We start from the raw sequence: 16622 nt of genomic DNA, 5'->3' as shown, positions 1-16622 counted from the left end.
TTTAAATGTGCTCCCATGTCATCTGTATACTTTAGCTGCGTTCTGGCCTTCTGGCTCAGTATGATGCAAGACTATAACATTTTAGAACTTCAGCACAAGGAAAACCCATTCTCAGTTATTCTTGCTATAAGCCATATAAAAAGATATAACTTTGTTCCACAGATTTCCATTATGTGGTATTTCTACATCAGTGTGCTTGTTAACTGCATGGAAAATGGAGGCTTATGGTAGATTTTATTGATTGAAGTACTTGCTGCTTCAAGCATTTTGAGTGGACTTTAGAATAACTTAAGAGTAAAATTGCATTAATAGTACAAATGATATATGATGAGCATTCATTGATAGGCTCTGTCTTTTGTTTATAAAGAAACAACAGAATACTTTGCTTTTCTATCCCTTTTATCCTTATTATGTTTTCTTATCGTAGAATTTCTGATTTTCCTTTTTTCATCCGTGGTTGTGTTAACAACTTCATGTAGGCAGTAGATTTTATTGAACATCCTTTAATTTGGTCTATTTTTACATGTGTTTTTATACTGGCATATCCCAAAATATACCCCACAAGATGTTAATAGGCTGGGTTAAATAAAAGAGAAAGGTTTCTTTTACTGTGGGACAAATCCTTTTTATTACTAGTATATGTAACAGCAATATGTTTGATTATTCTGTGATACTGATTTCTCATGGCATACTATTTTGTCCTGTGCTGTTGCCAAAATATCAGTCCTGTTTTTGTTTTCTTGGAATCGTACAAGATTATTAGATATTTAACTTAGTTGAGGAAGTTCTCAGAGCATGTAAAAAGTCAGGCAGGTCTGATTTTAATCAGCTGTTTGAAACTAATTTTTTTCTCCTCAATTATTTAACTTTAGAAAAGAAAATATTTCAGTTGGTGTTTTTATAGGATCAGGAAGAAACTTAGAACATTTATAACTGTTTCTGGTTCTGTCCTGCTGGGATTCTTTTTAGGGGAGCAGTCTAACCATAAAACAAATATTTATGGGCTGCTGTCCATATAGCTTGAACATCAGAACTGTAAGAAAGTTCAAGTATCTTAGCTGAGGGACCTTGTCAACTAGAAAATTTTTGAGGTCATTGTGAGGTCAGGAATTTGGAGGTCTGAATGCTGATTTCTAAACTGAAAGAGACAATTTAAGAGAAAAACAAAAAAGAGAAACTGTCCTGAAAGATGGAGAGACAGATTATGCAAGAAATAGTGACATATTTTCTTTTGAGGTTTTGAAGAAGATTTCTTGCTTAGGTGAACTTTACTCTTGCTGATAAATCTATGATGGGATACTTAAGAAAAACTCTACGTTTTTAGGTAAAATTAAGATGAGGAAGAACCTTTAACCTTAAAAGCCCTTGAAAATCTTCCACAGTTCTTTTCAAAATAACTGTAAGGTGCTGTCGTTTACCAACAGCTTCTTTAATTAAACTTGCTTTTTTTCAGGTACCAGCATTCAAGATATTAAGAGGACTCTGGAAATTGTGCTGCATTTATCTTTAAATTGTTTTAAAATGTGTTTTCCAGTTTCATTTTATGATGTTTATTAGAAAATGTGATTGCTGTGTTTTTGCTTTTTTTCCCCATTTCATTCCAGTTGTGGGATAAATATTATTTGCATCTACTTTAACCATTATCATGTAATTTCTCTGGAGATTAGCCTATTTTATAACTTTTCAGAACACATTTAAAGACTATCTGGCCTGTGTAACAAGATACTTGTTTTGTCTCAGTATGACATTTATTATCCTAGACCATTTAATTAGTGTTTAGTAGGTGAGCAGTTGACTACCAGTTGGTTTTCAAAAAGAAATGCAGTAATAGGGAGTGGATGAAAAAGTGAAAGTATAAAGTAGTCCATCATGTTATAGGTAAGAGATTATTCAGATCAAGATTTCAACAGAAAAAAAAACTTCCTTATGGATTGATATTAAAATTTGATCTTATCATCTGGAAAGGGCTTATGCAGTTTTTTGACAGGCCCTCTTGCTTTTACCTTTCTCCTTTTTTTTCTCCTCCCTTTATAGAACTAAATATGTCTGGCTGTCTGATTTGGTTGCCACACTAAAATTAGCCCATAGTGACCTGGCAACTATAATATTTAAAGTCTTCTAACTTGATTTGTTTTGACATGTACATCTAGTGGGGAGGGAAATGTTTTGGTAAGTAGTCACACCCTAAATTTATGACCTGTTTGGATTGAGTGACCATGCATTCCAGTTTGCCTGGGGATAGTCTCCCTTTATATCTGTTACTTATGTGTAATTATTGATAACTCCCCCTTTTACTCTTAAAAGTGTTCTGTTGTAGTGATGAATTCTTATGGCCACTTTGTATTTTGATAAATGGTATTGATTTACTTCAGATACCAGTCTCTAGAGTTAGCAATGATACTATAACTGCATAAGGACAGGTTTCTGGTTTTCTTCCTCTTTCCTGAAGCTTCTCTGATATTCTCCTTGACATCACTGTTTTTACCTTTATTAATTTAAATCTGTGCTATCTCTTCCCATGACTATTTCCGTAGCATATTTGGTGCCATTCTTAGACTTTGAGCTCAAATTGTGATATTGAATAAACGGCTTTGGCACTGTGGTTGCAAAGCAGAATTAGTGGGGCCCTTTGTAGCCTGATAGAAATTAGATTTCTGGTCAGTTGCACTTGTTTGCAGGGGATAAAGGAGTGAAATGAGGATAAAAGGGAAGGAAAGAGAGATTAGGGAGACTGGGCAGTAAGCAACCATTTATTCTAAAAATAATTTTGTTTAAATGTGTAAGTTTGTTATAGGGCATGGTGAGTTGGTGGCATTTTGTGCTGGCTTGACTTATTGCTTATAAAATTAACCTCAGGAATTAGGGATTTAACATAAATAAAATACATTAAATCCTAAGAAAATCTTTCCTGATTCCAATTTTGTATATTCTAATATGTATATATTTATTACTTTATATGAATTGTATTTTAGTCCAAATATAATGCTTATATTATTTATTTTAAGTAATTAATGTTTTTAATCAAATTAATTATCACAATTGGCTATGAGGAATTTCAGACCTATACAGTGAAATGGAACTCATTTAAACTGACTGGTAATTCTGTAACTTTTATTTTACAGGTCATGTAATGTTTGCAGAAATAAAAATGGAGAATGGAAAGTCAAAAGGCTGTGGAACAGTCAGATTTGACTCCCCAGAATCAGCTGAAAAAGCCTGCAGAATAATGAATGGCATAAAAATCAGTGGCAGAGAAATTGATGTTCGCTTGGATCGTAATGCATAATTTCAAGCCATGGTTGGAACATTCCTACATCTGTTTTGCTGAATCTCCTAGTAAAAGTCATTTTTTTAAAGTAATATTGTATGCTTACAAAAGCTGTAAAAATGAACTTTTAAAACTCCCACCAGCTTTTAACAGTATAATGTTAAAAATATACTGTAATTTTTGTTAATCTCAAGTTTGGGTTTTTAAAGACAGCAAGTCTGGTCATTCAGTTTAAATGAATGGTTATACTGTTTTTAATGAAATAAGCCATTTTCCTGTTGTTTTCAGTACTACATAGTTGGATTTGTTTGTTCTGGTTTCTCCAGTTTTTGTCAACTTATTGTATGGTAAAACATAGATTTTTTTCCCCCCCAAACTTCTGTTTTATAATATGTAATTTTTCATGAAAAGAAAGGGCTCAGAAAAATTAGGATGTGATTTTGGTTGGTTTTAAATTACTGTAAGTAAGTTTTAGATTCTAAGGTTCAGGATTTTAAAAATTTGATTTAAATGAAGAAATGGATTTTTCTCTCTGCCGCTCGCTGCCATTCATATTTTCTGCATAACACTATTAATAATATCAACCTCCACAGCCCCTTATTTTATTATTTCCAATAATTCCAAGTTCATATAGAACTGATAATGTAGCAAGCCCCAAGTATGATAATAGGCAGACTATTCCCAACTTTCTGTCTAGTTTCCAGCCATTGAAGTGAACTGCTAAAAAAAGAAAAATAATTGAAATGTTGAGAGAGATGGTTATGTAAGTTAGTCCTCTGCTGTTTACTTCTATAGGAGCTGATCCATTTATAAATGCAGTTTTAATAAACCATGGAATACCAAGGCACAACATATCAAACACATTGGATCCCACGATGTTAGACATAGCCATATCTCCTTTCCCTACAAAAGAAAAGCATACTGTTAAAATGTGCTTACCAATACTGTATTTTATTAATAATCTTCATAAGAAAAGAAACACTGGATACTTTTTTGTTGTTGATTCGTTTTGGAAAATTGTTGTTAGAGCAAAAGTCTTACTGAATTTGTATTTTTAAATTTTTCTTGGGTTAGTATTTAAAGTCTTAACATTTATTTAATAATTATATTTATTAAACCATTTTTCAATAAGGTATATAGCTTACTTGTTGCTTTTCATTGTAATTTAACATGGTTAATGGTTAATTACTATTTAATGCACATTTCAAATGAATATTATTTGGGGGATTAGATTGAGTGAAATTAACCTGCTATTAAATAGTAAACTTTTCTCTCTGGAGTCACTTTTTTTCCCCCCTTCAAAGTATGTTACTGAGGAAGTAAACTTTTTTTTTTTTTTTTTGAGACACAGTCTCGCTCTGTCGCCCAGGCTGCTGGAGTGCCGTGGCGCAATCTCGGCTCACTGCAACCTCAGCCTCCTGGAGTCAAACAATTCTCATGCCTCAGCCTCCTGAGTAGCTGGGATTACAGGCGCATGCCACCACGCCCAGCTAATTTTTGTATTTTTAGTGGAGACCGGGTTTCACCATGTTGGTCAGGCTGGTCTCAAACTCCTGACCTCATGATCCACCCGCCTTGGCCTCCCAAAATTCTGGGATTACAGGCGCGAGCCACCACACCCGCCGGAAGTAAACATTTTTAAAGCTACTTTTTACTCATTCTAGCCTTGTAGAATGACCATTGCAGCTTGAGGGACCTAGTTCTTACCTTTTCTTGCAACCAATACACTTGCAATTGTGTCTGGTATGCTTGTTCCTGCTGCTAATAAAGTAAGGCCCATTACTGTAGCTGGAATTTCTAGTGTTTCCCCTGTAATAAACAGATATTTCAAGTTACAAATCTTAAAGATTCACTAACCATCCTTTGCAGTTATTTTGGGTATTTCCATCCTGAACAAAAATAAAATAGGCACCTTTAGAATTCAGAGCCAATATGTGCTTGCTTAGTTTTTTAGCTAGCAACATATTTGAATCAGGCTGGTAATTCGGGTAACCTAGGTAGCACAGATTTTTAATGACATATCTAAAGATATGTAACAGCCAAGATTCTGCCAATGAGAAATTTTCCTGTTTGATATTCTTACAAAAGATGTTTATGTTCACCATTATCTCATCAGGGCTGTGCTGAATATTGGCTAAAGAGACTGATCATTCCGCTTTTTCTTTCTTAAAAATTTTTATTAGAGTTAAGCAAATTAATTATAGCTATCTTTAAGCTATAAATGTGTTAGCATGTATATATACCATTTATTACGTTCTACTTTAGTGACATACCTTAATTTAGTGGGCTTTGGCAGGGTGGGGGAGGGGGAACATTCATTAATCTGTGAGGAAAACAAAACCTGTTTTCTACTTGAGTCTAACATATGGTCCCAATTTATTAATACTTCTGTTAAATTTGATGTCAGGTCAACATTTTTCAGAAATGTATTTATTCTCAGAAACAACCAGAGAGAAGTTAAAAAAAGGATATGTAACTGTTCTTTTAATGTTGTAATTGAAAACTTGGTTTAGCGTCTTTTTTTTCTTTCTGTTTTTTTTCTTAAAATGCCAATTAAAATAACTTAATTAGAAAGTAGCTTATTTATTGCATGCTTATATATTGATACTAGAATTGGAATTGGTTGTTAATTTCTGTTACTGGCTTTGCTAGAATTCATATGTGCATAAATAACACTAATATTTATCATCTTGGGGGCTGTTTTGTGATCTATTACATGATTTTTGCTCTCTTTTTATTTTCCTAATGTCAAATGTGTTCTGGCTGAGTGAATTTGGATAGATATAATATGCAAGCTAATTGGACTTTTTCATTTTTCTCATTAAAAAAAGGAAGAAATAGTCCACTTTTTGCTAGCATACTATTCTAAGACTTACATTAATTTGGGAAGAGTCAAGGGTCAACAGATTTTTGTGTCTGTGAGGGGCCAGATAGTAATTATTTGGGCTTTGCAGGCTGTGTGATTTCTGTTGCAGTTATTCAGCTTTGCCAATGTACTGTGAAAACAATCATAGATAATATGTAAAACCTTACTAATAAAAATAAGCTGGGTTATTTTGGCACACAGGCATTAGTTTGTTCACCTCTGCTGTAAGTTAATTTGGGTTAACCTTTGTAGGAGAAATTACAGATTATTTTTGTCTTTGTTTATAGTTTTTTGTTTAGGGACTGTAGTGGATTATGGCCAAACAGCAGTAATTAGGTAAGTCTTAATCGTGAAGGTAGTAGAAACCTAGAATAAAACTTTCATACCCTTTTCACTCATTTCATAATATGTTTGTATTGCCATGTTGAAAAGCCAAATAAAATATAATCCAGTTAAGCAGTGAGCACCCATTGTTTTCCCAAAAATAGAACTCCTTGCTTTGTTTTTGTTGTTGTTTTTTTTTTTCATTATGGAATGGAATTCAATATAAAGAGTTTATTGTGGACCCCATGGAATGTGATTAAATTTTTAGCATAATAAAAAGACATCCTATGAATTTGATTTCATTTATAAGATCTCTTGAATTGTACCCCAGGCTAAATAACAGTGGAAAATACAGTTTATATATAATATGCGACTCACAAACTCCAGTGATCTTGTTATAGTAATACTTAATCATTTTGTAAATGGTACTAATCTTCAGTCTTGCTGAAAAGAAATTTGCTGTGTAGCTAGACTACTTTGAGTGAACATATGCAATTTGTTCTTATATGAATATTTTCAAGTTGTGCTATTGTACTTAAAATACATACCAGTTATTGTGACCATCCAAACCAGGATATATGTAAATGCAGATATCCATATTGCAGACATGAAAAAGGTTATCACAAAGTAGTTTTTCCAAAACTTTGTTCTACAATCTGGTGTGGTTAGAAAAAGTAATGTAATAATAGGAAGGGATAATACCCAAAAAATTCTTTTTAAGTCTGCTTCAGGCATGTTGAAAACACTTGGTGGATCTGTTGTGGAAAAATTAAACACTTTTGAGTTTTCTCAAATGGCTAATTAAGTTAGAAATGCCTATTTAGAAAGCTATATTGAAATGAATTAGCTGTATCAGTTTTTAAAAGGCTGTTTAAAACATTTGAGTACCTCATTACTGATATTGCTGGTGAAAAGAAACTAATTGAAACTTTAGGGCAGACAGTGTAAGATGTGATACTCAGCATTTCTTTATTTGGGGCCTTAAATCTATAAAAATGTCTTGGGCCATTCGCTAAATATATTGTAGATAGTGTTTATGAAGTGTCAATTGGACGTCTCCTGTGGATTGTCTTCAGTAACTTTTTGCTTAAGGGATTAACCTGGCTTCTAACCTGGCTACTCCAGTTGTCTCCACTTCACAATATTGATGATGCCTCTGCCTGTCCTATGTACCAGATAATGTATACTTAGAGAATATAAAATAATCATAGCATAATTTTTTTATTAAGTTGCATATCCTAATTCTTATTGGAAGTGGTTTTTTTGTCCTATTTCATTACTATTTTATTTATTAAATTCAGACTTTACCACAGTTCACAGAAATAACCTTAAAGTAGGAGGTAGTATATCATCTAAAATATAATTTATGAAAATTGAGTATATTTCTTTATTCAATTTAATTTAGTAGAAGGTAATGATAATATATTGGATAAAAATTGGAATTTACTTTAAAATTGTTCAAAATTTGTATGGCATTTACAAAATAATGTAACAATTGGATCAAATCATGTTAACACTAATGCTAGTAACAACAACTCATAAAAAGTTTGCCAAGCTTCAACCAATGTGCCATTAAGTAATATTAGATATAATTTTAACATAATCAAAGAATTTGGATTGGTTCTTTTGCGTTTCTTATTATAAACTTAATTTGGAGAGGCATACCTCTTATACCTGAAAGAGTAGAAGCTAAAATTTTTGTAAAAAGGGGGAAAAGTCATGTTTTAAAATTTTATATAGTAAATTAGAATAAGTACCCTCCTAAAGGCTTAATTACATTTAGAATGTTTTGGACAACCACTTTATAAAAAGGTAACCCATGAACTTATAATTCTGACCATAGCTGAATTTTCTGACTTCCTACTGAACATATTTACCTAAATGTTTTGCTATTGCTTTAAACAATGGTAAACCTCAGCTGTTTTTCTTCTTTCTTCCAAACCAGCCCCTTTTTCTGAGTTCCCAGTTTTAATAAGTGGTGTTCCCATTTTCTCAGTCAAGATTAAAACATAGGAGGTGTCTTTGTTCCTTTTTCTGGCCCCATATAGTCTTGGTGATGCTTCCGTCATATAGTCTCACATCTGTTCTCATTTATCCCACCACTTTCACTTGGTCTAGGCACCTAGTAAACACATCAGCTGTTGTAATAGCCTCTCTTATAGACCTCCTTGTCTCTTCATGTTTTAGTTCGGTGAACATCATTTTGGGTAACATTACTAAGATAACAGTTCTAATAATTTCTCTCCTCAGAAACCTTCCAAGATTCTTAAAATAGCATTTAAGAATCTTCTTATCCTAGTCCTTTCTACCTTTCCTCTCCTTCCTCACTATGCATATACTGTGCTCTCTGTGTATTATCTCTGCATCATTTATGGAATGAAGACCTCAGTAGCTGCTACTTATTGGTCATAACATCATGTCATTAGTTAAAATCTTTCCTGTCCAGCAAGGCCCAGTTTAAATGCTCCCTTCTCTGTGAAAATCTCCTATCTGTCCTCACCACATTTTGGCAATCTGTCCCATTCGTGAACCACAGTCACACTTTATTTTTCTCTTTTTATGGTACTTAACGTTCATACTTTAGCTATTTTGTATTTCCTATGATATCGGAAGTTCCTTAAAGGTAGGGACTTAGTCTTTATCATTTCTGAGTCTTCACAGTCTTATTTACATAAAAAGCACACAATACTTGCTGAATTGAAATGAAATTTTAGAGTTTTTCTTTTGTGAATAGAGTTAATAATGGGCAAGATTTGGTGATTACCTTCAGAAACCTGACTAAGACCATGTAAACTTATAGAGAGCTGAGAGTAGCCAGAATCTTCATAGAATATTCCACTATCAGTTCTTGATTGCCGACGAATGAATGGTTGACCTTCATCTTCCCATCCCATCAGTGGCTGTTGTTCATTTCTCTCCATAGCTTTGGCAAGACAGGTGCAGCATGGACTGCATTTCTTTATAATATATTGGTTAATTTTAATGTCAAAACACAGCACCAAAACATACAATCCATATATCAAAAGCAGTAAAGCTCCTTCATACCTATAAAAGAGAAATTTGTGTTTTAAAATTAAAAGTGAAAGTCATTTTAGAGTTGATAGCTTTTTGGCAGTATCTATTGAATGATTTTCTAACAAAAGTAGCCATAGAACAATCAAACATTTCTAGATATTTTTTGTTTTGTAGATTTGTCCAGACTTGGTTACAGCATTATTATGTTTATTGATAAAAGCTGGACACTTCTATGTTTTTTTTTTTTTTTGAAAAAACAAGATCAACAAACTCGTTTTTACTTGTAGATTCCTTCCAAATGGTAGGTATAAAAATGCAATGAAAATGATAATTGGAGATTTTCAAAATAAATGTAAAATTAATAAATAGTGGTGAACATTTTCTGCCTCAGCTCATTGGCATAATACATTGCCCAAAATACATAATAATTATAAAATAATATAGTAACTTATTTCAACTTTCCAAGTTTTCTGGTATAGGAACTTTGTGTAAAATATTTATAGGAACTTTGTGTAAAATATTACTCAGAATATGGGAGGCTTTGGCTGGGGTTTTTCAGTTTGTCATACAGAGCATTTTTAATTATTTGAATGTAGTTGAATTTGGCTTACAGTCACAAGAAAACAAGATGTTCTAAAACATAAAATTATACCCTGGGAACCAAGAACTGTTTCCCTGTACTCTGGCAGTTAGCTAATGCCATCACATTGGAACCTTGCATTTACCTTTTACAGCAGTGAATCTCTGTCTGCTGTATCTTAAAGAACAGTTCTGATTTCCCTAATGGAGGAAGAATTAGCTTGGATACTCTCACAGTCACTTTCCCTTACAGACAACTGCTGAGTTCTAGAAGGATTTCTACTCTACCAACACAGTGTCTTAGGGAGACAGACTAGAGGACAGGATGATTAGTTTAGAAATTATGCTTCTGGCTAGGTTTTAAGTTTCTTGATAGCAGGTATTATGCCGTGCTGCAAGGTTATGGTTCTCCAGATGGACACCATTACATTTTTTTCCCTATTTTTCTGGTGTCCTCTGGATTTATGCAATGTATAACCTGTGTAGCTGTGTTTTACATTTCATTATCCCTCGTGATATCTAGCATAGTGATAAGGACCTAGTAGGTGCCTGCTGCTTACTAGTTGAAAAAGTATCTGTCCACTCAGTCACCACCTTTTTCATTTTCTTGGACCAGCTAGGCACAGAGAGATCACAAGGAAAGCAAACAATTTTTAATATTAAAAGCTAAAGCATTGTTGGTTCTGAGAGGAAGGCTATAGTTTCTCCTGAATGAGCATCAGAAGTTTGGTGAGTAATAACCCAGCAGAAGAAAAAGTCAACTGTTGTGGCTTTAATGGACAACAGGAGACGGGAAACTTTCTGAATAGGCAGCCAGTGGGGAGAAGGAAAAGTGGTGGTCTCCAGTGACTAGTGAGAGAAAAAAGGAGACTGTGAAGTGACTAAAAAGAAATTGCAAACTAGTGAGAAGAACTCAATCAGCAATTGTGATGAGGTTAACTCACAGACCTGTTGGAATATGGTATAGAAGTGGCAGATTAAGTGACTGAAATAACATTTCTGAAAAAAAAATTACTGAACCATCAGAAATTCATGAAATCTCTAATTTTTACATAAGAATTATTTTCAAGCTTACCAGTAAACTTGGTTGTCATATATTATACCAAGAACTGCTGCTACACTAATTGTGTACGCTGCACAGTCTCTGAATAGGGGCCAACATGATAGTGTTGAGACCTGTAATATGATAAGTTATTATTTCCATTACATTGTAACTTCTTCAAGTACAATCCTTAGTATAATACTAAAATTGTTTATATATTTGTAGTTAAATATTGTTGTCTTTTGCATATTGCTTAGAGAAAAAATGTAAAATTGTGTTCTAACTTACACAGACTTTCATAAATCTGACCAAGAGCTATTTGTGGATTAACATTAAATTGAATACATGTTGTTTTTCTACTGATTAATAAATTTGATTGCACATATTATTAGTGCCCTGTTGTCCATCCCAGACGACGAACAGTTATGTTTAGAATTTTTTAAGACAATAAATTTTGTTGAATGGTTTTGTTACATACCGTATTAGATAGCAAGCCACAGGCAGCACAGATGCCAAGAAGATTATAAATTGCAGATCCAAGGATGGTGCTAATGCCAATATCTCCCTTTGTGATAAATACACCTATGTGCAAGATAGTACCAGCTAAGTTAGTGTTAACTTGAAGAAAATAAAAATCACACTGAGTAAGCAAAAAGTATAAGGAGCAATATTTACCTAGGAAAGCAGTAACTAACTCAGGAGCTGAACTACCCGCTGCCATGAAAGTTGCGCCTGCAACATCCTGAGACAATCCAAGGGCTGAACATAAATGAAATGATTGTTATGCCTAATAAAGTGAAAGAGTATGTCTTTACAACTAAACACAATAGATACTCAAAGCTACAGCTTCACATAAAACCACTGTTAAACTAGAAAAATAAAATACACAGATTAAAAGAGTCCAATGTTTTGCTTCTTTATGACTTCATTACTTAATGCTTCTATAGAAAGGGTGAGAGAAGGCCAGGAGACCAAAGGGAATATCCTGAGTGCCAGATATAGGGTTATTTGGAACCCAGAAAAGCGTTCAGAGCTGGAGGGCTTGTAGGTGAGTAGCAACAGCATGGCTTTGAAAATTAAGATAATTTGGAAATCCTAACCCAACTTCAAAGAAGAAAAAAAGATGGTAGTTTTTTAGATGTATAATGCAGCTGAACAGAGCTTGTTCACAAATTTGCACACATCTGTTAAGTCATCTCAACTATCCATTCAAATTTTCTGGTATAGGACCTTTGTGTAAAATATTATTCAGAATATGGGAGGCTTTGGCTGGGGTTTTTCAGTTTGCCATGCAGAAAATTTTTGATGATTTGAATGTAGCTGAATTTGGCTGATAGTCACAAGAAAACATGGATATTCTTAAAAAATTTGCAGTTTCAACCTTGTCTAATTACAAATGAGAGAAAATAACTAGATTTAATATTGTGTAGTCTATTGATTTAAAACATGGATCTATTAAAATTTTGCTCTAGAATAGGAATATAAGAAAATACGTAATACTACAAATAGTTTGTTTCTATCCACCAGGCTTACAAGCATGCAAGTTCATAAACTTTAGTGACTGACAAGATGAGAGTCTTAAGAAATTTTTTGTCCTTTCAGTTTTAGGGCCAAGGGACCTACCATGGGAAGGAACAGAGAAAGCCGTAGGCCAAGATAGGTTTGCATAAGAAATCTCCAACCAGGCTTTACTGATAAACTAAAAACTAGCTAGTAGAGGTAGCATGCCATACATTAAATTATCTACCCTAGGTCACAAAGTTAGTATCAAAGTCAGAACTAAAATTTGGGTTTTCAAGACTTGATGGCAACTCTTTGTTGATGTTTATTGTCGTTTACTATACCTATTGGTTTTTGATGCTTCAGTCTTCCCAGACCCTCAAACTCTGGTGTGCTTGGTTGACTCCTTGTCACAGGTGGTCGGTATTTCCTTCTTTTGTCTCTGGGACCACCTGTTGCCTGCACTCAGGTCAACCTTGTTCTCTAGTCTGCTGGGACTGCATTTGAGCTTACTGATTCCTTTTTTGTTTCTTGGTGTGGCAGATTGTATATTACAATAATAGTTATGGTATTTTTCTGCTCCACATAGTTTTCCAGAACCCTTTAATCCCCTACATAAAAGGTGATACGACTTCCTTAGTGTAATCACAGGACATTTCCCTTAAGCTACGACATGGTAAGTCCTGCTACTTTGTTGAAACCCCCATACTGGAGAAACCTCATGAAAAGCCCATATAGAAATAGAGATGTCTAAGGAATTGCGCTGTTTCAGTCCCCAGAATTTGAAAATTCCCAGACTAGGCACCAGACATGTGAGAGAGTGAGCTCTCAGATGATTCTAGCTCCATCCTCTGACCATAGCTGCACAAGAGACCCTGAGTGAGAACTACCTAGCTTAGCTCAGTAAACACCCAAAACTGTGAAAGTAATTGTTGTTTTTAGCCACTAGTTTTGGGGTGGTAGTTAAGTCATCTGGTGGTTCATTTATTTGTTGTATTTATTGAGTACTTACTATATGCCAGATGCTTTTTTAATGTGCTAGTAATATGGCAGTGAACAAAACAGACAAATATTCCTGCTCTCACAGAGCTTTACTTTTAGTAAGGGGAATCAGATAAGATAAGGAAAATAGGTATGATGTTAGAGATAAGTTGCAAGGAGTAAAGGCAGGGAGGGGAGAGAGAAAAATGTCAGAGAGGAAGGATTGAAATTTTAGATTGGATAACCAGAAAGGACTTAATTGAGAAGGTAACTAAAGACCTTGAAATGAGGAACTAGTCACTTGTATACCTGGGCTAAAAGTATTCTATGCAGAATAAATGATTGCAAAGGTTCTGAGGTAGAGGCTGTCTGTGTGGTGAAGAAACAGAAGACCTGCATGTCTAGAATGAAGAGTGTCAAGGGAAAGCAGTGGGTGATGAGATTAAAGGTAATAGGCAGATCATGTAAGGTCTTGTGGATCCTAGTAAGGACTTTGGCTTTCATTTTGAAAGATGTGGGAAGTACTTAGAAATCTGTCACCCACGTACTGTCTGCTGATGATACCAGCTCCAGTCATTAATTTTATCCTTGGGGTAGTTTGGTCTGAGACATCCAACCAGCCCTAATCTGAGCTATTTTGACACCTGAAAAACCATTGTGAAAAGTTCTCTTGGGGTGAGAACTTAGAATTATTTAGGCCAGGCCTTCTATTCTGTTTGCCTTTGGTCATGTCGCTTGTTGAACATCTAACTGCAGTGACTAGTGAAGGGTGAGAAATGAATGATCTGTGTAGCTTACATTGTATCCTAGTGCATTTTGTGTTGTATAAAGGAATATCTGAGACTGGGTAGTTTATGAAGAAAAAAAGGTTTATTTGGCTCATGATTCTTCTGTCTGGAAAAGTTCAAGATTGGGCATCTGGCGAGAGCCTCAGGCTCCTTCCACTCATGGTGGAAGATAAAGGGGGGGAACTGGTGTGTGCAGAGATCACATGGTGAGAGAGGAAGTAAGAGAGAGAGGTGGGTGGTGCCAGGCTCTTTTAAACAACCAGCTCTCTAAAGGAACTAAAGAGAGAGAACTCACCCCCTAGGAAAGGATTAACCCCCAGGATCTAAACACCTGCCATTACTCCCCACCTCCAACATTTAGGATCAGATTTCAACATGAGATTTGGAGTGGACAAATACCCAAACCATAGCATATTTCCTAGTATTTCTTTTCCTGATTAGAGTGATTACACACATATACACACATACATGCATATGTATAATCACTCTAACCAGTGTGTGTATGTATATGTAGACACATATATACTATATCATTACAATTCTGATGTGTACAACTGACCATAATATTTAAAACATAGAACAAAAAGATAAAGGAGATGGCTCTGTAATTAACTGTTTTTCATTTTAGAAATGAAGTAAATAATATATTCATGGTGTACAATGCACTCCCATATACATAATTTAATATCAACTATCATGAGGTATGAGTGGTGGTATTCCATTTTACAGATAAACAGGCCCAGGAGGTAAAATAATGTCACATGGATTGCAAGGATCTTAAATGTTGAGAGTTAGGGCATAAACCCTGAGCCTGTTGATTCTAAGCCCTATGCTGTTTCTATTTTACCACAGAAACCCAATATAAGAATGACACTTAGGCCAATTATGACATGGTGGGTGATTGAATCTTTTTTGTTTACACTTTGTGGCACTGGCACCATAATTACCCTCATTCTATCCTTTCCTGGTGGAAAAAATAGTAACCGAGAGCCAAGAATACTTTGGAAGTTTTCTGGCACATTCTAGAGAATTTATAGATTTAGTGCTGCTGGATATTACCATGAATTGTCTTCCCAAATCAAATCAGGGCTAGATAATATGTGGAAGAAATTGAAAAAGAACAGAATGCCTTATCTTAAAATAACTGCCCAAACAGTGCAGCTGAATACTGAACAATCTTCATTTAGCACTAGCTGAAGAATGCTTCATTAGAAAACTCAGACTCAAGGAAGGACAATAGGTGGTCCTTTAGAAAAGTTTCAGTCTCAAAAGGCAGTAAGAATAAAGCTTGTTCCTATTCACTGCACTCAAATTATGAAAGGAAAGATTTTGTATAGATGGATGGATAAAACTTAAAGATATTTTAACAAATTATATCTTAATGTTCTAAGAATATTTTATGAAATGTTTTATACCTCTGAACTTTAGAATAGATTGGTTTTGTCTTCTTTGACCTTTTGGGTAAAATTTCTTTCTGCTATAGTTTATTATTAAGGATAAATTTTTCTAGTTTTTTCCTCCCATAGCTATTATTCTTTTTTTCCTCTATTACTCTAAAGGAATAATCATATATCCTGGAAGATATAGTAGAAATGTTCAACTTGAGTTTTCTTTATAGGTTTAGGTATCAACACATTGTTTATATAAAGTACAACTTCGTGGTAATGAGCTGATTATGAAAATTCATCAGACTTTTTCTTAAATGTGTTTTTTTCTGTGATGTCATGTTAGAAAGTTTATAATGGTTTTTGAAAATCTCCTTCTGGAAATATGATATAGTAGGAAGGATATTAAACTAAAACTGAAACCTGGATTCAGCCCTGCCAGTAACTTGATAGGAAACTTAACTTATTTAGACAAGCCTCATTTTGCCATCTGTGAAATAGAGGATCAGACCACACAATCTTTAAGGTATTATCTATTTTTTTCAATCTTTACTCAAAGTTATAGAATGTGAATTCTATGCTTTAAGACTTTATAAGACTTTTGATTTTTAATTAAATTTATTTTATAATACCTACCCCCCCACACCCAAGTCTACATTACCAAAATTTAGACGATGAAGGGGAAAAATAGAGGAATGCTTTTATCACTGTATTTTAACCACTCCTATCATTTCAATGTGTCTAGTCCTTTTCACAATGCACATTTTAATATAGTTACAGCCATAGGCTATATGCAATTTGGCGTCCTCTGGCATCATTTTTAAAAGTCTGCAAACTTTTGTGCTTTGTGAATGGATTAGAGTTTTAGAAACAA

General features: G+C 34.2%; 2 protein-coding genes across 3 annotated transcripts in view; one reads left to right on the top strand and one right to left on the bottom strand.

Annotated features, from left to right (window-relative positions):
- MYEF2 (myelin expression factor 2) overlaps positions 1-5958 on the top strand; it is a 38099-nt gene extending 32141 nt beyond the window's left edge. For both annotated transcript variants that reach the window (XM_002825414.5, XM_002825415.5), the window contains one exon: positions 3123-5958. In XM_002825414.5, the coding sequence (XP_002825460.3) occupies positions 3123-3286 (164 nt within the window). In that variant the 3' untranslated portion in view covers positions 3287-5958. The remainder of the gene's footprint in view (positions 1-3122) is intronic.
- Positions 3849-16622, bottom strand: part of SLC24A5 (solute carrier family 24 member 5) — a 21723-nt gene continuing 8949 nt past the window's right edge. Inside the window, exons 3-9 of the mRNA XM_024232515.2 lie at positions 11770-11853; positions 11573-11676; positions 11128-11228; positions 9223-9503; positions 7007-7213; positions 4976-5077; positions 3849-4171 (exon numbers count right to left, since the gene is read on the bottom strand). Of these exons, the coding sequence (XP_024088283.2) occupies positions 3849-4171; positions 4976-5077; positions 7007-7213; positions 9223-9503; positions 11128-11228; positions 11573-11676; positions 11770-11853 (1202 nt within the window). The remainder of the gene's footprint in view (positions 4172-4975; positions 5078-7006; positions 7214-9222; positions 9504-11127; positions 11229-11572; positions 11677-11769; positions 11854-16622) is intronic.

This window comes from Pongo abelii, chromosome 16 (genome assembly GCF_028885655.2).
Source record: "Pongo abelii isolate AG06213 chromosome 16, NHGRI_mPonAbe1-v2.0_pri, whole genome shotgun sequence".
In the NCBI taxonomy this organism is placed as follows: Eukaryota; Metazoa; Chordata; class Mammalia; order Primates; family Hominidae; genus Pongo; species Pongo abelii.
The sequence above is the reverse complement of the archived record's forward strand: the minus strand, read 5'-3'. Positions and strand labels throughout refer to the sequence as shown.